The 20,637-nt window shown below is 46.7% G+C and overlaps 1 protein-coding gene across 1 annotated transcript; it reads right to left on the reverse strand.

The window, feature by feature from the left end:
* Nucleotides 1-242: 242 nt before the first annotated feature.
* Nucleotides 243-8,981, reverse strand: LOC119978172 (adenosine receptor A1-like). Its single transcript, XM_038819605.1, has 2 exons — nucleotides 8,632-8,981; nucleotides 243-894 (listed from the first exon to the last, which is right to left on the reverse strand). The coding sequence occupies exons 1-2, from the start codon at nucleotides 8,979-8,981 to the stop codon at nucleotides 243-245; spliced, it is 1,002 nt and encodes a 333-aa protein (XP_038675533.1).
* Between the last annotated feature and the right edge of the window lie 11,656 nt (nucleotides 8,982-20,637).

A 20,637-nucleotide genomic window follows, 5' to 3' on the forward strand; every position in this document is an offset into this window, starting at 1 on the left:
ACACATTCAAGTGACCTTTGGCTGAGCAAACTGTGTAACTGCTTCATAACGTGGAAGAAGCTAAGTGATCCACGCCTAGTGGACTAGTCAATAAATGAAGTGCATATTTCCCAGTAATCAACGATGCAGAAAATGCAGAAAAATAGAGTTATGTGATAGAGTTTGATTGCAACTTTTCTTGATAAAATAGTTGCCCATTGTATAATATTAAAAATATGCAAATTTTTCCCTCAGAATTATAATCAAACACTGCTGTTAGCATTGCATTCGCTGACTATGTGACCATCAAAATTATACATATTTAAGTTGTCTTTTTTACATAAAAAATATTTATTCCAAATCTGAAGAAAGGATTTCCAGAATTTCTTAATCCTGAAAGCATATATCACTGGGTTCACAGCTGAATTAGCATGGGACAGACATATTCCAATATACAAAGCAATTTTTGGAACCTTGTTCCAGGGGCAAAAATACCAAGTAACATTTAGAATATTCAATGGGATCCAGCAGACAGCAAACAGGAATAAAACTAACGCCAGGGATTGTGCGAGTCTGAGCTCCTTCCCAAAATATCTTCTCGAGTCCGTAGCGTTGGTAACCTTGTTTAGTTGCTTTCTAATTATACAAAATATTTCAATATACAGGCCAAACATGATGAGCAAAGGCAAGAGCACCCATCCAAAGAAATAAAAGTACACCATGTAATCCATTCTGATCACCTTTGTAAAATTGCATTTGATGTGTTTGTAGCTGGAATTCAACTCCTCGTTTTGCACCTCTATATTTCGTCTGTTGTGCCAGCCAAACATTGGAGTTAACCCGATCAAAATAGATGCAAACCAGCAGATTCCAACAGCAATCCAAGCTCTCTTCTGTGTAACAATAATCCTATACCTGTTGAACAACATGAACAATATTTTTCAATACAGAAACAAAGCGGAGGCTGTGATTTATGTGAATTTGTTTTGAGATATAAACAACAGCAGATACTTGGCACCGTACTCAAAAATCGGAGATTGAAAATGAAAAGATGCATGAGGGCGGCTGACCAAGTGTTTTGTAAAGGGGATGGAATTTAAGGAACATTTTAAAGGCGAAGAAAGCTGGACAGTCGATGAACATTTTAGGATGTGGGGACCAGACAAGGGAAGATAGTGGGCTGGATTCTCCGATCCCAGACGCTGGAACTGCGTTCAGCAATAGGGCGGAGAACCCCTGATGACGCCCAAATCGGGGCGCCACTGCTTTCATGATGCTCCCCGACCGGCCGAATTCTGGACGGCGTGGGACACGTGTGGTCTCACCCATCATGAACTCAACGTGGCGGCTGCGGATGAAGCCCAGCGCCACCACAGTCGGGGGAGGGCCAATCTGCGGGAAGGGGGGGCTTCAATCGGGGCTGTGGGCATTGGGGGGGGGGGGGCAGTCCGGGGCGCGCGAACTGCCGAAGGGGGGTTCTATTTTTGCGGTCTGGGTCCACGCTGCCGGCAGGAAAAGTGAATTGCAATGACCGGAGAATTCCGCCCTATGTTTAATAAATGGTAGAATTAACCAACAGCTTTGCTTTCAGCAGTACCTATACGTCAAGATCATGACAACCTCATCTCAGAGCCACAATGATGATAACATATAATGTAGGGGTTGAAATGGGTGCAACAATAGGGAGGGGTAGGGGTGTAGATTGGAATCTTCCTGTTTCTACATTGCAATCTGAATTGATTTCTGTTTCAATCATACAGTTTCTCAGCAAACCAACAAGCAGTTTGCAGATTGTTCTGCAACTGTTTAATGTAATTGAGTGAATTTTGTTAATAAGATAAGGTAGCTCGGTTTTATAGTTTAGTTCTGTACATGAAGTAAAGTCACCACAGTCCCAGATGACCATAAACTGCTTTTCCCCTTTGAGGGGAAGAGCTGACTGGTGATGATTTAACCTGAGGATCGATTGAGAAAGCGGAGCCTACCTGGAAATTCTCAGCCGGTAAAGGAATTGAATCCAGGCTGTTGGCATTGCTCTGCATCATGAACCAGATGTCCAGCCAACTGAGAAAAACTTGCCCTTAGCTAAACCGGTATAATCCTGTATGCCAGCTCTGCCTCACTTGTGAGTTAAAATGTAAGGTATATTATTGCCTGTACAGGCATGATGGGCCATTGCTTTCCTTCTGTGCTGTAAACCTTCCTATAATTCTTTGCTTCTATTATGAGGAATGTTGCCGGTGTTGCATGTCCTAAATTATATTGACTTTTATCAGATGAGGAGGAGATAACTTTAAACTTCATTAATTGTATTTTAAGAAGTTTTCTTTTGTGATTTACATTTTCAAAGCTAAACTATGTACTTTAATTGATGGCCTCACCTTTCAGCTTCAGTTGTGCTTTCTATTCAGAAATGTGAACAGACATAGAACATAGAACATAGAACAGTACAGCACAGAACAGGCCCTTCGGCCCTCGATGTTGTGCCGAGCAATGATCACCCCACTCAAACTCACGCATCCACCCTATACCCGCAACCCAACAACTCCCCCTTAACCTTACTTTTTAGGACACTACGGGCAATTTAGCATGGCCAATCCACCTAACCCGCACATCTTTGGACTGTGGGAGGAAACTGGAGCACCCGGAGGAAACCCACGCACACACGGGGAGGACGTGCAGACTCCGCACAGACAGTGACCCAGCCGGGAACCGAACCTGGGACCCTCGAGCTGTGAAGCATTGATGCTAACCACTATGCTACCGTGCTGCCCACTGGAATTATTCCATCTGTTGTCCTCTTTATGAACTAAATCTGCTTATGAGGAACTGAAATGTGATTGGTCGCCTATATGTGACAAACACATTTTCCTTTTGGCTTTCAATTGCTAGCCATTCATGTTTGCTAAACAAGTGTACACAAAACTCTGAACATCAACATTAAAAAGGGTTTAATGCCTTCTATAAATTATTTTGCTTTTCCCTCTTAATTGCCAAAGTGAATATCCTCACAATGTACTCCACATCTGCCACTTTGTTGCCCACTCACTTAAGGTGCACCTCATGGATACTCCAGCCTTTATTCACACCATCGAATTTCTGCTCACTTCACGTACAAAGCTCAATTAACTCTTGGTTAAGTAGTTCATCTCCTTCAGTGACCCAGCGAATAAAATGTACAACATGGTACTGAACCACACTGATGAGGAAGTGTCACAGGGCAATTCCTTGCTCATCTAGAATTAACTGATCTCAGCCAGAGGGCACTACAATTGGCCTCAGTGCCCCAGGCCTACTGGAAGCGAAATTCAACCAGAGTTCCCATTATAGTCCCCTTGCAGTTACTACTACCGGGAACGTCTTATTGTAGGATTTGGGTGAAGACAGAATCAGGTTTTACTGTGAATTCAATACCCTGTCGATACTCATGTGGCTCACACCTGAAGAATTGCTACTAAAGAGCTGATGATGACAATGGAAAAATGATCCTGCTTATTCCAAGACTTTTAAGAGAGAAAGGGGAGGATAGTGGATTCAGTCAACGACTGTTCACTTACTCATGTGATTGATTATATTCAAGCAGCTTTGGAATACTTTCCCAAATGTCTACTTCATCATCCTCAGTTTAATGTTTTTTAATTTTTTTGTTCAACCAGATGTTGTGCCAAATTGAAACCAATCAGATAAAGGTAATACATTTTGATAACACGATAAAAATACAATTTATTTTGCATGTCACCAAACTTAATTTCATATTGCAATCTTTATCCAATTGTTCCCTCGGGTTTGTCTGTAACTATTCATCTTCACATTATCCCCCAACAAGGAAAACTAATGACCAACACCTCTACACAGTGCAGGCTAGAGATATTGGCAAATGATGCTCAGGTTCAATGTGTTGAGACATGTGTGTATGTATGTGTTTATATAAATATATTGGTCCAGATAGTGTGGTTGAAATAAAGGTGAGACCATGAGCACTGAAGTATAAGTTGGACAGTAATTGTGTGAAATGTGAAAATCAGGATGTTGTTGCAATAGCTGCCCTGCTCTTCCAGATGTTTTGCTATAAAATAATCTTGTCCTGGTAATTAGCATTGAAATGCATGAAGTTGAAGTACTTTTGCATTAGGTACCTGCTAACTCACCAGAAAAAAATCCAATTAAATGTAAATAAATTTTGGATAGCATAAGTCTTAATTATTGCTGGATAAAATCTCTCGGATACTGAACATTTTACAAGTCTACCGTCTCATTTCTTCAGATTTTAATTATTGTTGTAGAATTAAAAATTAAAAATGTAACTTTGTCTCTTTTATCTGTCTCTTAATCCCATCCTTTGTTGCCTCATTTTATTGCAGTTTCTGCATGTGATTTGTCATTGAATGAATTATTCTAATTTACACTTTGCATTTCAAACTTTTGTATGCCTCAGGAAGGATACTGCAGATGATTGGTTAAGGAGATACACAGTTGTTTGTTCTATTCACGCCAGGTCCAATAACCCCTACAGAGGGTACTGTACTTGAAATGGTTTTCTCTTCACCCCAAATTACAATACCAAAGGTCACCAAAGGGTGGGATTCTTTGGTTCAAAGACTAACTTCTCCCACCAAAGGAGAATTGGAACTATGTCCTGCTGGTGGTAGGAGTGTCCCGAGGGGGTATTCACATGCCTTCGCTCCCTCAGCCCTTTGCTTTAAACTGCTACTTTTTGAATAATACTGTCAGATTTAAAATGGAGATTTATTTTTTCGAGAAATGTAAAGCCTCAAGTAAAATGGAGGTTGACTTCTTTCAAGAAATGAAAATGCTCAAATCCAGATTATTTTTGAGGTTGTTTGTAACACAGGAAGAGAAATAGGCCTTTCAGCCCCTTGAACTGGCCTCTCATTCTGGTCATGGATCATCTTTATCTCAACTCTATTTCCTCAGCTGTAATTTTTTTTTTAGTCTGAACACTAGCTGTGTGATAGTTTCTTGACAAACATATTTAAGACTGTAATAACATTATAACCCATTCTTCAGCCGCACAATAGATTTAAAATAATGGGGACAATTTGATCCAAGTACAGTTTATATAGTTAGGAAAATAAGAGCAAGAACATGTCAAACAGCCACTTGTGTCTGTTCCATTATTCAGTTAGATCATGAGAACAAAAGAACTAGGAGGAGTAGGCAATTCAGCCCCTCGAGCCTGCTGCACTATTTAATACGATCATGGCTGATCTCCTCTCAGCCTTAACTCCATTCTCCTGTCCTTTCTCCATAACCCTTCAACTCATTACTAATTAAAAATCTGTCTGTATTCCCCCTTAAATCTGCTCAAAGTTCCGGTGTCCACCACACTCTGGGGCAGTGAATTCCACAGATTCATGACATTTTGTGAGAAGTAGGGCGGGATTCTCTGTTAGCTGGCGCTGAAATCGCAAAACCGAATGGGCAGAGAATCGGTTCTGATGCCAAAATTGCGGTGGGCGCCGATTTATTACCAAATCGCAATTCTTTATCACCTCAACAGCGGCGTCAATGCGTAGCGGAACTCATGTACAGTAAACACCATTTGCATATTATTAGCGAGCCAACCTAGTATTCTCCTGGGCCACCGCAATTTTCTGCCTCCAATGGGCCAAGTTCCCGATGGCGAGGTTCACTGGTGCTTTTAAAAATCGTGATACCGGTGTCGCGGCTCAAGACGGAGAGAGAGAGAGGAGGTAGGCCACAGAGAGGAGCGACTGTGGACTGCTGGCCAAACACTGGCCAGGCTGGTGGGGCACTGTGTGGTGGGTGTTACGGGGGGAACAAGCTGAGTGGTCGGGGTGACACCCCTTGGTACGGAGCACCATTACCGTGGCCTGCAAGGCAGCCATGATGCTGCGCACCCAATTAACCACCCATCCTGGCCACTAATTCTGAGGAGTGACATTGACCACATCGGCGCCCCCACCTCCCCACCTCGCCCACCCAGCCATATTACCTCCTCCACCCAGGCGCCACCCGCCAGCAGCCCACCCAAGGCAACACCCACATTAGCCCCTATGGAGGCGGTGGTGCCTACCCCGGCAAGGTCAGTGCTAGCCAATGGTATCTCTGGCATCGGGGACAGGCGCCAGGGCCATAGGCCCCCAAGGTGCTGGCCATCAATGGGGCCAGTGATGTGGGGTTGGATGGGGGGGGGGACATGCCGGGGCGGAGCCCGCAGTGCCAACGGGGCCACCATGTAGCCTATTGAATCTGGTTGGGCATGGGGTATGCACCATGCTAATATAGAATCATAGAATTTACAGTGCAGAAGGAGGCCATTCAGCCCATCAAATCTGCACCAGCCCTTGTAAAGAGCCCTCTACCTAAGCCCACATCTCCACCCTATCCCTGTAACCCAGTAACCCCACCTGGCCGGGTCCATTCCCCAATACCAAATCCAGTACATCCCTTCCCTAGTTGGACTATCTACATACTGTTTCAAGAAGTTCTCCTGAATTCTCCTTACAAACTTTGCCCCATCCACGCCCGTAGCACTAAGTGAGTCCCAGTCAATATAGGGAAAGTTAAAATCACTCACCACAACAACCGTGTTACGTTTACACCTTGTCAAAATCTGCCTACATATTTGTCCCTCTATCTCCCACTAGTTGTTGGGAGGCCTATAATAAACCTCCAACATTGTGACTACAGTCTTCCTATTCCTGAGCTCTACCCATATTGTCTCGCTGTATGAGCCCTCCGAGGTGTGTCCCACAGTACAGCTGTGATATTCTCCTCAACCAGTAGTGCAACCCCCCAGCCCTTTTACATCCCCTTCTATCCCACCTGAAACATGTGTATCCTGGAACGTTAAGCTGTCAATCCTGTCCTTCCCTTTACCAAGTCTCTGTAATGGCAACAACATCATAGTTTCAAGTATCAATCCAAGCTCTAAGTTCATCTGCCTCACCTGTTACACTTCTCACATTGAAACAAATACACTTCAGTCCACAAGACCCTCTTTGATCAGCAACCACAACCTGCCCCTTCTTCCTCTGAGTCTTACTGGCCTTACTCTCTTTCCCCTTCAGTTAAATCACCTTTGCCTTGGTTCCCAACCCCCTGCCAAACTAGTTCAAATCCTCCCGTGTGACACTAGCAAACTTCCCGGCCAGAATATTTATGCCCCTCCAGTTTAGATGTAACCCGTCCTTTTTGTACAGGTCCCACCTGCCTTGGAAAAGATCCCAATGGTCCAGATTTCTGAAACCCTCCCTCCCATACCAGCTGTTTAGCCACGTGTTGAGCTATACTATCTCCTATTTCTAGCCTCAGTGGCACGTGACACAAGTAGTAACCCTGAGATCACAACCCTAGAGGACCTGCTTTTTAGCTTTCTACCTAACTCCCTAAACTGTTGCTGCAGGACCTCATCACTCTTCCTACCCTATGTCATTAGTACCAATATGTGCCACGACCTCTGGCTGTTCACCTTCTCCCTTCAGAATGCTTTCTGCCCATTTTCTGGACCCTGGCACCAGGGAGGCAAGATACCATCCTGAAGTCTCTTTCATGTGCACAGAAGCGCCTATCTGTATCCGTAACTATAGAGTCCCCTATAACTATTGCTTCAGTGCTTTTTTTCCCTCCCTGATTAACAACAAACCCAGCCATAGTGCCACTGCTCTGGCTGCTGTTGCTGTTATCCCCTGATAGGCCATCCCCTTCAATAGTATCCAAAACCGTATACTTGTTGGGGAGGAGGTGACCACAGGGGATTCCTGCACTGACTGCCTGCCCTTTCTCACAGTCACCCCTCTATCTACCTGCACCTTGGATGTCACCACATCACTAAAACTCCTGTCTATGGCGCTTTCCGCCACCATCATGCTCCTAAGTGCATCCAACTGCTGCTCCAACCTATCCAAGCAGTCTGTGTGCAGCTGCAATTGGGTGCACTTCCTGCAGATGTAGTTGTCCGAGATGCTGGAAGCATCACAGATCTACCAAATCTCACAAGTGCAGCACTTAATCCCACTGACTGACATTTCTATCACCAATTAATTTATTTAAGGACATTTATAAAACTAATCTTCACCTATAGCTGCAGACACCTGAAGTAGGTCTTTGTATCACTTACCTTCCTAGGATGCTCTCTGGATCACTCCCTGCAGATTAACAGTTACAACACAAGAAAAAACAAAACAAAACAAAAAGGGAAAAAGTACCTCCTCCCACTCTGCACTGAATTACTACATTGCTCCAAATTACCAAATTCCAATCCCATTCTGGCTGTGTCAGTCAGGCTGTCGCCCACATCTCGTGCGCAAAGCTCACGACCACCGTCTCAAGGGCAATTAGGACAACAAATGGCCCACATCCAATGAGAGAGTAAATAAAGTATATGTCCCAGTTAGAACCTAGTTGGATGACTTAATATATCAATATGTTTTATTCACAAGAAAATGCTCACTCTTAATAATAATAATCTTTTATTGTCACAAGTATGAAGTTACTGTGAAAAGCCCCTAGCGGCACATTCCGGAGCCTGTTCAGGAATTGAACCTGCACTGCTGGCCTTGTTCTGCATTACAAACCAGTTGTCTAGCCCACTGAGCTAAACCAGCCCTCTTTTTTGTCAGAATGACAGGGTGATTGACAGAGTAGGGAGATGAATGAAATCTTTACCTGGTCGGAATCCTGGCTCGAAGGTAACGATCCACAGCAATAGCCAAAAGGCAGAGAATGGAACTTTGGGTCAACGTTAGCAGGATGCAGCTTATGAAGAGACAGCTGTAGAAATGGGTCCTTAAGCCCAGGTTGATGGTGATGGCCATGGGGATCGCCAAAGCCCCCACGGCGATGTCAGCCAGGGCCAGGGAGACGATGAAACAGAAGGTGGTGTCCCTGAGACCTCGGTTGATCCTGACTGCCCAGCACACCAGCACATTGCCCAGTACAGAGGCCAACGCGATCAGCAGCTCCACAACAATGTAGACAACATCCAGCGCATCCCTGGACTCAGTCGGACCTGACATGTTGCCAGAGATTCTCCAACTTCTCCCCCACACCACCCCCTCAAAAAAAAACTCTCCTGGGCTAGGGGGGGGGGGGGGGGGGGCAAACTCGGTTATCAACTCTTGTAGTTTGAGACTTAAAGATTCTGGTGGTTGGCCAGAACGCTCCGTCTATTGCGATCTCCAGAACTCGTCCTCTGTGAATAGCCCATCATCTTTATTTCTGCCATTCCAAAATCCTTCCTCATTCACGTTCCCGACTGTGAGCCAGTAATTCCCACTCCTCCTCGCTGTGAAGATGTTGATCTCCTGTCTGGCAGCCACCGAGGCAGTCAAGTGCACAACCCTAACCCTCTGAGTGTGGAAGCAAAGCTCAAGACTCTGCCTTGAAATGTCATCTGAGTTCTCTTGTGGGGCTCCTCTGATGTCTCCCTATTGTCTGTTTCAACCCACGGGTTGTTACACAGCACACAGTGAGGCCATCCCACCAAGAAATCCTCCTCAGAAGGTCCCTCGTTCCCATCCGGTTGAACCTTTGCAGCCCTTGTCTCTCTCTGTGTGTCTCTCTCACTTTGAGTGCTCTCTCATCTGTTTCCACTTTTCTCAGAGGTTAGTAATTATTGAGCTCCCAGAGCCTGGAAGGGACTCCGGCGCCGTGTGCTTCAGTGTATTCAGTGTGTGTGTTGTGGGCTTTAAAGTTAGACAATCGAGTTAAAATGTTCCACACCTCCGTGACATTTAAATTCCTTCAGCTACAAAATAAAAGGACAAATTGGGCGTCTTTCATAAACGTTAAGGGAGGTTGGTGAACGGAACGAGAAGGGACAAATAGTGTTGGATGAAACACTGGAGGATTGTAATTCTACCCATACTCCAAAAGCTGGAAATTAAACCAAGCTCATTTTCACTTTTTTATTATATATTTTTTTATTAATTTGGTTTCTTTTACTGTCAACACAACACAGCTCTTCACATTTTAATTCTAGGTTTTGATTATCTTTCAGTATCATGCATGAAAAGAGGGTTAATTCCGAAAAGAAGACAGTGGTTTCCTGCACGGGGCATATTGCATCATTGAGAGGTGTGTCGAAATGGGCCAAGAGATCTGACAGGCTTTCTCAGGGAAGTGCTTATTAATTTTCTATTAATGAAACCAAGTAGATCCTTTTGTGGGGTGAGGGATGAACACATGTTTGTTGTTTTGAATCTCTCAATGCCTTCAAGTTCTGGAACTTTCGTTCTCAGAACTCTATTCAGAAACCCTCTGGTTGGAGCTTTTTCAAATCCTGTCAAAAAAAAATAGATGCTGTGTGCCTGATGACATGGCGGCACAGTGGTTAGCACTGCTGCCTCACAGCGCCAGACACCCCAGGTTTAATTCCGACCTCGGTTACTGTCAGTGTGAAGTTTGCATGTTGTCCCCGTGTCTGCTTGGCTTTCCTCCGGGTACTCTGGTTTCCTCCCACAGTCCAAAGGTGTACAAGTTAGGTGGATTGGCCATGCTAAAATTGCCCTTTGCGTCCAACGGTTAGATGGGGTTACAGGTGTCATGTGAGAGTACCTTTAAGGAATGGATGTTTATTACTGCAGTGATGTCAGAGAGTGGGTGGAGCTGGGCTGTCTGTCAGCTTTTTACTTTCGCATTTTGAGCAGGCTGCAGGGTGTGCTTTAGTTTCGTTTTCAGAGCTGGATAGCTGCAGTCACAGCCAGAAGGTGTATGAATCTCTCTCTGTAATCTAAAGACTGTAAATTGATCCTGGTGATTTAAAATTAACAACAGTAGTGACTTTAACCTGATGTGCCTCTGGTAAAAGGTGTTTTAAGTCATATGGATGTGACCAGGAAAGCTTAAAGGATTACTTAATGTTGTAGTCTTTGGGGGTTGTATTTGAATTAATGGTTGCTACAATGTTCACTGTATGTTTTAAAAAGGTTAACTTGAGTTCATAGAATAAACATTGTTTTGCTATTAAAAAATACTTCTCCATTTCTGCTGTACCAAACCTGTAGAGTGGGCCGTGTTCTCCCCATACCACAATCCATTAAAAATTGTGGGTCAGGGGAACTCCATGATACACTTTGGGGTTCTCTAAACCCTGGCCCATAACACAGGGTAAATTGGGTCTGTGCCGGGTGGTCTAAGAATGATTCGTGCAGACTCGATGGGCCGAATGGGATATAAGGATTCTATGTGTATTCTATAATGTTAGCTGATTTCTGGTGGAAAAGTAAGAAGGCTAACTGGATTGCTCTTGGAAGGAGCCAGCACAGACTCAATCGTTTGAAAGACCTCGGGCGGAATTCTCCGACTCCTGCAGGGTCGGGGAATCGCCCGGGGCCAGCGTAAATCCCGCCTCCGCCGTGGCCGGAATTCTCCACCACCCGGGAATCGGCGGGGGCGGGAATCACGCCGTGCCGGTCGGCGGGCCCCCCGCGGCGATTCTCCATCCCGCGATGGGCCGAAGTCCCGCCGCTGTCAGGCCTCTCCCGCAGATATGATTTAAACCATCTCTGTGCTAGCGGGATTGGCGGCGCGAGCGGGCCCCCAGGGTCCTGGGGGGGGAGGGGGGGCGGGGCGATTGGACCCCGGGGGGTGTCCCCACGGTGGCCTGGCCCGCGATCGGGAACAACCGATCGGCGGGCGGGCCTGTGCCGAGAAAGCCAATAGTTTTTTTTTTTTTTTTTATAAATTTAGATTAGCCAATTAGTTTTTCCAATTAAGGGGCAATTTAGCGTGGCCAATCCACCTACTCTGCACATTTTTGGGTTGTGGGGGCGAAACCCACGCAGACACGGGGAGAACGTGCAAACTCCACACGGACAGTGACCCAGAGCCGGGATCGAACCTGGGACCTCAGCGCCGTGAGGCGGTTGTGCTAACCACTAGGCCACCGTGCTGCCCTCAGAAAGCCAATAGTTGAGGGAAAATATTGAACACTGTAATTTAATACATAGATTTTCTGCCAAGATCTTGGACTCAAAAAATGTATATATGCTCCTGAAAGAACACACATTGAAATATGAATGCATAGATGTGAAACTGGGACAAATTATGTGCCTGCTGGAGATGGCATAGTGGGAGTGTCACTGGGCTAATAATCACGAGACCCAGGCTAATGGTCCAGGGATGTGGGTTTAAATCCCACCATGACTGCTGGTGGCATTTAAATTCAATTAATAAAATCTGGAATTGAAAATTAGTCTCAGTCATGCTGACCATAAAACAATCATCAATTGTTGAAAAACAAATCCCACCAGGTTGACTTGTGTCTTTCAGGGAAGAAAATCTGCCAATGTTACCCAGTCTGAGCTACCTGTGACTGCATACTGGTTGACTGTGAAATCGCCTAGCAAGACACTCTGTTCAATGGTAATTAGGGATGGGCAACACAAGCTTGCCTTGCCCGTGACATTTGCAGCTCATGAATAAGAAAGGAATCTGACTAATCTCCAAATTTGATTCAATTTTGAAGGGAGGGAACTGGGAATACCTGTTGTGTTTTGTCAAGTAGGATACGAGTGGCTGGGGATTACAGACAGTTCTTTCACGGGGTCCCGGGAGAGGTAATCATGAATCTACAGGATTACAAAAGTAATGCAGATGAAGAAGCACCAAATCATAATATTATTCAGACAGGTTGGTGCATGGAAAGACAATCCAGCTGTAATGAGAATTGCTCACTAGCTGAAATAAAAATGGACTTAATATGTTTATTTAAATTTCAGTTGATTGGTCAGGAAAAAAGGTTGTTTGATAATACCACCGTACCTAAGGCCGAGGTGGCAGCAGAGGTAGCTAGTACACTAGAAGAATTTACAATTGAGACGGAGGAGGTTAGAAAGTCTCGGTGGGATTCTGCATTCCCGAGACAGCGACCGTGGAGTGGCTAGCACCGGCGCCATGGGGAACACAATCGATTCCTATGAGATACAGTGTGGGATTGACACTCGGGAGACTGAGTGTCTCCACAAAGACTTATTCCAGCCAACAAGGTGGCACTGGTTGTGCTGGAGCGTGCCCATCCCACTGATGGGTCAGCTGGGGCCAGAGAGCACCTAGGAGGGGGCCCGGGCCGCGGGGGGGGCACCCATATTACCCGTGGCACTAAGATCACAGTGCACAGCGCCGTGCACAGCCACATGGCTGCCTTCCAGGCTGTGGCAATGGTGCTTCCTGCTCGTCCGCCCTGACCCCACAGCCCTCCTCCTGGCCGTGCCCCCTCTACTCCTCACGGCCCTGGCAGAAGCCCCCCATTGTCAGAAATTTGCCCCAGTGCAGGCGGTGAATCGCAGATGTCCCAGAGTATACCGGGTCAGACCCGCTAATGATATGCCAACGGTGTTTACTATACGTGTGGTGTGTAAGGCATTGAGGCTGCTGTCGAGGCACCGGAGAATTGCGATTTGGCGTGAAACCGGCGCCTGCCACAATTTCAGCGTCAAAACCAAATCTTCGCCGAATTGCGTTTCCCAATTCCGGTGTCAGCCAATGGACAATCCCGCCCTCTATCTTTACTTAAAAAAGATAAGGGGTTGGATTCTCCTATCCCCAGTCGTGTGTTCTCAGAGGCATGCCATTCGTTGCCGGCAGGATTCTCTGCTCCCGCCATGTGTCAATGGGATTTCCCATTGGAGCCACCCCCACACTGCCGGGAAACCCGCACGCGGGGGTGCACTGCTGGCAGAAAAGTGAATCACAACAGCCTCAGTGAATTCTGGTCAAGGTACTAGGACTGGATGACCTACATCTAAAGCTACTGAGGAAAGCGAAGGTAGAAAGTGCAGATGCACTAGTGATAATCTTCCCGTCTTCCTTAGACACATGGTGGTGTCAGAAGACTGGAGAATTGTGATGTTACAGCCTTGTTCAAAAAGGGGTGAAAGGATAAAGCTGGCAGCTACACACCAGTCAGTTTGAATTTAGCTGTAGGGAAGCTTCTGGAAACTTTAGTTCAGAACAAAATCAATAGTCACTTAGTTGAGTGGAGGGAAGCCAGCATGTGTTCATTAAGGGAAAATCATGTTTCACTAACTTGCTGTTTTTCTTTGAAGAGGTAACAGTGAAGATTAATAAAGGCAATGCTGTTGATGTGGTGTGTATAGATTTTCTGAAATGCATTTGATACAGTGCCACAGAACAGATTTGTCAGCAAAATTCTAGCTCATGGAATAACTGAAATGTGAACACCAGAATAAGAAATTAGCTGAGTGACAGAAAACAGAGAGTAGTGATTTGTTTTTCAGATTGGAGGAAAGTTTGTAGTGGAGTTCCCAGGGATCGGTGTTGGGACCCTTGCTCTTTCTGATATATACTGGGTGGGATTCTCCGAACCCACACCGGGTTGGAGAATCGCCGGGACGCGGGAGATACCCGCCATGCTGCTCCGACGCTGATTCTCTGGCGACCCGAAAATCGACACCAATCGCGCCCGCGCGATCACTGTGACGCTGATCGGGGGCTGCTGAAGGAGGCCCCGGCGGCGATTCTCCGCGGGCGATGGGCTGAACCCCACTGGCATGGTGCAAACCTGGTACCACCCGGCAGGAGCTCAGACCCACGGCCACTGTGCACATCCTGGTGGGGGTACGGGAGGAATCTGACTCCAAGGGGGCCTCCACGGGATCCAGGCCTGCGATCAGGGGCTTCCAACATGTTGCTCCGCGTTGGCGCGGAAACGGCAACCACGCGTATGCACGGGCGCAGAAAAGGACGGCGCGTGCATGCGCAGACCCGCGCCATCCGTGTAGGGTCGCCTTTCGGCACTGGAGTAACGCGCAGCACTCCAGCACCATGCTAGCCCCCTGAACAGCGGTGAATTGCTGGGCCAGGAGTCCCGTTTACGCCGGCGTACACCTCTCCGGTATTTACGCCGGCGTCAATACGTGGCCGGCATTTCGGAAAATCCCGGCCATTGTGGTATTCAGGACATGATTTCACAATTTACAGATGATACGAAGATCAGAAACAGTGTCAACTGTGATGAGGATGGTCAAGAACTTGAAAAGGACACAGACATTTTGGTGTATGGGTAGGCTTGAGGCAGATGAAGTTCAATGCAGGGAAGTGTTAGGCGATTTGTTTTAGCAGGAAATATGTGGAGTATGTGGAGAGACAGTGGGCAGGATTCCCCGGTTTGGAGACTTAATTCTCCTGCCAGAGTAGAATGGCTCCTGGTCTGTGCTGGCACTAGGAGCGATGTCCAAGAGCGACTCCCTATCCCTTGCCATGCAAATGTATGCATGGCGGCAAGCTCACAATCCTGGTTCCGGGCCGCCATTTGGAATAGGTGGCCTGAGACTGAGGTCTGGCAGCTGGTCCCCCTCTCCCTTCGACAAAGCAAATCTTGCCCCCACCCCCTCTGACAAAAAGGAGCATCCTCCACCCCACCACCATGAGAATTACGAGACACCTCCCCAACAGCATGCCGGCATGAGAGTGACCTGACCCCTCCCATGACTCCCAATCTGACCCCCACATCAGACCCTCCCCATCAGATCACCAATGCAGTCCCTCCATCAGATCCCTCTCATCAGACCCTCCCCATCAGATCACTAATGCAGTCCCTCCATCAGATCCCCTCATCAGACCCTCCCCATCAGATCTCCAATGCAGTCCCTCCATCAGATCCTCCATCAGACATCCCCATCTCAGAGGCCCCCATCAGAGACCTCCCCATCAGAGTCCCCATCAGAGACCCCCATCAGAGACCCCCATCTCAGAGACCCCCCATTAGACACCCCCATCAGAGCCCCCCCATCAGAGACCCCCCATCAGAGACCCCCATCAGAGTCCTCCATCTCAGAGACCCCGCTATCAGAGGCCCCCCCATCAGAGGCCCCCCATCAGAGACCCCCATCAGAGACCCCATCTCAGAGAAACCCCATCAGAGACCCCCCTTCAGAGACCCCCATCAGAGTCCTCCATCTCAGAGACCCCCCATCAGAGACCCGCCATCAGAGACCCCCCTTCAGAGACCCCCCAATCAGAGACCCCCATCTCAGAGACCCGCATATCAGAGACCCCATCACAGAGACGCCCCAATCAGAGAACCCCCATTTCCCTTGATGCTTAAATGCAGTTCAAGTACCCTGCTGTAAAGCTAACTACAATGTTTATAAACATCGAGGAGACAGTGCTTTAATTTCCCCCTTTTCTAAGCAGAAAGCATGTAACTTCTTTTACTGTGGTGAGGATCAATCAATCATAACTAGATGTTTATAAACACTGTGATTGGCTTCAAAGCAGGGTATGTGAGATGCATTAAAGCTTGAAGGGAAATTAAATAAACAATTCAGACACCTGGCTGTCTCGATGTTATTATCCTGTCAATTACAGCCTACTAAAAGCTATATTTCCTTCAAAGTGAATAGAAGTTTGCAGATCAAAGTATTTGAGGGGGTTTGAAGCCTTTTGATGTGTTTTGTTCTTCTATGAAGCAGCAGGAGTATAAGGCTGGTAAGTGAAAAAACAGTGATTTGAAAATCTGACTGATATCAAGGTCTCTGATACAGGGGTCTCTGATGGGAGGTCTTTGATATGGAGGTTTCTGATGGGGGATCTCTGATATGGGGGTGTCTGATGGGGGAGTCTCTGATATGGGAGTCTCTGATATATGGGTCACAGATATCGAGGTCTCTGATATGGGAATCTCTGATATGGGAGTCTCTAATCGGGGTCTCTGATATGAGGGCCTCTGATATGGGGGTCTCTGATTGGGGAGTCTCTGATAAGGGGTCTCAGATGGAGGTTTTTTGATATCGGGGTCGATGATGTAGGGGTCTCTGATGGGGATCACTGATGATTTGGGGGTCTCTGATGGGGATCTCTGATGATGTGGGGGTCTCTGATATGGTAGTCACTGATATGCGGGTCTCAATATAGGGGTCTCTGATATGGGAGTCTCAAATCAGGGCCTCTGATATGGGGGTCTCTGATATGGGGGTCTCTATGGGGGTCTCTGATGAGGAGTTCTGATGGGGGGCCTCTGTTGAGGGTCTGATGGGGAGTCTGAGGGGGGAGCTGGGGCATGGTGTGGACAGGATTTGTGTTGTGAGTGGGAGGGTCCCTCCGATGGATTTTGGGGGGCACCAACGTTAAATATTTATCCCCTTGACCCACCATGGGTTCCACTGTGTCAGAGTCACGTTCAAATGACCCATTATCAACCTGTCCCCAGCACCAAGTGTGTGATGCTGCTGCCACTGATGAGGGACCAGAGCATTGGAACAGGATTAACGTTTTAGCCGACGCTTGATTAACCGCATTGGGAACCCCGCTACTGGCAGTGTGTGTGGAGAATCCACCCAGTAAAAAACAAAGGAAAGAATTTGAAAGGAGGTGCGTGAACAGAGGTATTCAAGATCCTGAGGGGTATGGATATGGTGCATAGTGAGAAACTGTTCCCACTCAAGAGAGCATCCGGAACTAAAGCAGTAATTTTCAAACTCAAGTTCGCAATCTATGGGTGGGTCACGGGCGGGTCGCAGAGCGAATGGTTATGGCATTCCCAATCGCGCAAAGAAGTGCCCAACGGCCTTTAAAAATGCGATGGGATTTTTAAAATGTCGGCTGTCTCATGCATGCATGTCCCCTCAGCCGGATCTAACTGTGCTGTGCGCAGGTCCAGAGCCCAGCAGGGCAGACTGCCTCCTCCTGATGTCAGGGCGCTGTCCCAGGACCAAATTTATTTTTAAATCGATGGAGTCCTCCAGCCAGAAGCGGTGGGAGAGAGCAGGTCATGTGCCATGTACACTGATGTCACGTGCTCTGGGCGCGACATCACAGAGTAGAGATTCCTCCATTTTATAACCGCCAGCAAGCAAGCAACAGGATTGTGTGAAGAACTGATGGATCAGTTTGTAATAAGGAAAGAGAGGACCAGAAGCACAAACAGGCCAGGCTGTCACAATTGAACCTGCTTCCCAAGAGAATCCACAGCAGGACAAAGCAGTGCTGATGTGAGCCGTATTCAGAGCTCCAGGTCCACTGATGAACAAACAATTAAGAAAAAACTGAAATTGGGAACAAAACAGGAGAAAGGTAATTTTTTGAGGAATGGCATTGTTAATTTTGTCAATGGAAATCAAATGCAAAGCCCATGTGTGTTATATGCAGGGAAGTACTGGCAAATTAAAGTTTAAGTCCCTCAAAACTTCAAAAGGCATGGCAAGTTCGAGGACAAACTCTTGATTTTTTCAAAGGATGGTGAAAGAACTTACATTATCAGCTGAAGTCCTTAGCAGAAATGTAACATTGAATGGCAAAGCGAGTGAGATTGTTGGCACCAACCAGGCTCACCAGCCGCATTAAAGGTAAGCAATAATAGTGTGTCACAAAAGTCAGCCAGCATCGGTCATGAAGGTCGGCCGGCGTGGGTCATGACAGACTGCCAGTTGGTAAAAGTGGGTCCCGGGAAAAAAAGTTTGAAAAACATTGAAATAGAGGACACAGATTTAAAATAATTACCAAAAGGTGTAAAAGTGATGTGAGGAAATTTGTTTTCATCCACAGGGTGGTTGGAGTCAGAAAGAAACTTCCTGAGAGGGTGGTGGATGTAGGTTTGTTCGAGGTATTCAGAGAGGAACTAAATTGCTATCTGAATGTGCGAGGTTATAGGGATAAGGCAGGGGAGTGAAACTCGGTTGAATGCTCTTTCAGAGAGACATTACAAACACAATGGCCTCCCTCTGCACTTTAAAGATTCTGTGATTTTGTGACACTTTCATATCACCTTACACACACTATGAGTCAACCCACTATATCATAGTGCTGTTCGCCAAACCCTTTATGCATCATAACAATCCAGAAAATAGCAAAATCTTGAACTATCAAAATTGTCAACTGTTGTATTGAAAAAATCATCAAAAATATGGAGCATATTATTTATGGCACCTGGAAACCCTTGATGACTGAAGATTGAGCGATTATTAAATTCATAAAGAAAACTCCCTCCTATAGCCAGAGTGAATGAGTATTTTCAATGGCAGAATGTTAGAAGAGAATTAAAAGTAAATAAACCAGAATGTGTGCCTTTTACAGTGAGTTAATCAATTCAGAAAATTTATCAAGTGGCCAAAGACGTTGGAGCTATGGATGAGCAATCAATCTGGCCCTCTAGCTTTCTGTTCTGATTAACAATTCAGGACAGCTAAGTGTATGTTTTGCATAGGTTCAAGTGCATCACTCAAGCCATTTAGACATGAAGCGAAGCCATAAGATAAAAGCTAGTTGTTTATTGGAACAATTTCTCACTGATCAAAGCTCAGGGATCTGGGGCGGTATTCTCCGACCCCCCGCCGGGTCAGAGAATTGGTGGGGGCCAGCGTGAATCCCGCCCCCTGCCATCTCCCGAAGTCTCCGGCACCAGAGATTCGGCAGGGGTGGGAATCGCGCCGCGCTTTTCGGCGGCACCCCCCCCCCCCCACCCCCGCGATTCTCCAGCCCGCGATGGGCCGAAGTCCCGCCACTGTCATGCCAGTCCCGCCGGCGGGAATCAAACCACCTACCTTACCGGCGGGACCAGGTGGCGCGGGCGGGCTCCGGGGTCCTGGGGGGAGCGTGGGGCGATCTGGCCACAGGGGGTGCCCCCACGGTGGCCTGGCCCACGATCGGGGCCCACTGATCGGCGGGCGGGCCTGTGCCGTGGGGGCACTCTTTTCCTTCCGCCTTTGCCATAGTCTTCGCGATGGCGGAGGCAGAAGTGACCCCCTCCCCTGCGCATGCATGGGGGTGACGTCAGCAGCCACTGACGCCAGCCGGCGAAGTCCCTACGGCCCCGGCTGGCGTGGCGCCAAAGGTCATTCCTGCCGGCCAGCGGGGCGCCAACCACTCTGGTGCAAACCTTTTCCCATTGATCTTAACCTTTTTTGAAATGTAGCTTGCCCTGAATGCTTTGAAAAGGTTATCATTTAGACAAATCAAGTCCTCAGTCAAGTGTGCACTTTCCATGATTGATTCTCAATTGTTCTTATCAATTCTCTGTTTTCATTAGCAAACTCCTCTTTCATACATGAATGATGATTTCCTATATGAATCCGGTTTCCCTTTAATTGTTCGTTAATTGCAGTGTCTCTATTTTGACCACAGGAGTTTTAAACAGTGATAGGATCAACAAGACCAACTGTCTACTGTAATACAGTTGTCTCCGCATTACTGTCTCCACAAGCTAAATCATTGCCTAGAATGAAATCTATCCCTCCAAGAGGTAATTTCAAAATAATTTTCACCATTAAAATTCCATTTACAGAGTCACTTCTTAAGTTAACTTCACAGTGGTGCAGTAGATAGCACTGCTGCCTCATGATGCCAAGAACCCAGGTTCGATTGCAGCCCCAGGTCACTGTCCATGTGAAGTTTGCACATTCTCCCCGTGTCTGCATGGGTCTCACCCCCCACAACCCAAAGATGTGCAGGCTAGGTGGATTGGCCTTATTAAATTTCACCTTAATAAAAAAAAATCTTAAAAAAATTAACTTCACACAAGGGAATAGGTTCATTCCCTTAATACTCCTTATTAGCATTTCTTTCCATCATAAAATTATTAGGAACACAAATTTTAACATCAGCCATCATTATCTGATTCTGTGTCTCTCAAAGTTTTGATTTCTTCACTTATTTTGTTGAAGGAATAAGGGAACTCTCCTCCCTTCAAAACAAAACATCCAGAACCTCTGACAT

This window comes from Scyliorhinus canicula, chromosome 15 (genome assembly GCF_902713615.1).
Source record: "Scyliorhinus canicula chromosome 15, sScyCan1.1, whole genome shotgun sequence".
Classification (NCBI taxonomy): Eukaryota; Metazoa; Chordata; class Chondrichthyes; order Carcharhiniformes; family Scyliorhinidae; genus Scyliorhinus; species Scyliorhinus canicula.

Bases quoted from the DNA above. Each gene is read 5' to 3' on its own strand.
- LOC119978172 (XM_038819605.1), bottom strand. From the start codon at position 8,981: ATGTCAGGTCCGACTGAGTCCAGGGATGCGCTGGATGTTGTCTACATT. The intron at 895-8,631 runs GTAAAGATTTCA...GTTGTTCAACAG, and splicing joins CGAGCCAGGATTCCGACCAG to GTATAGGATTATTGTTACAC.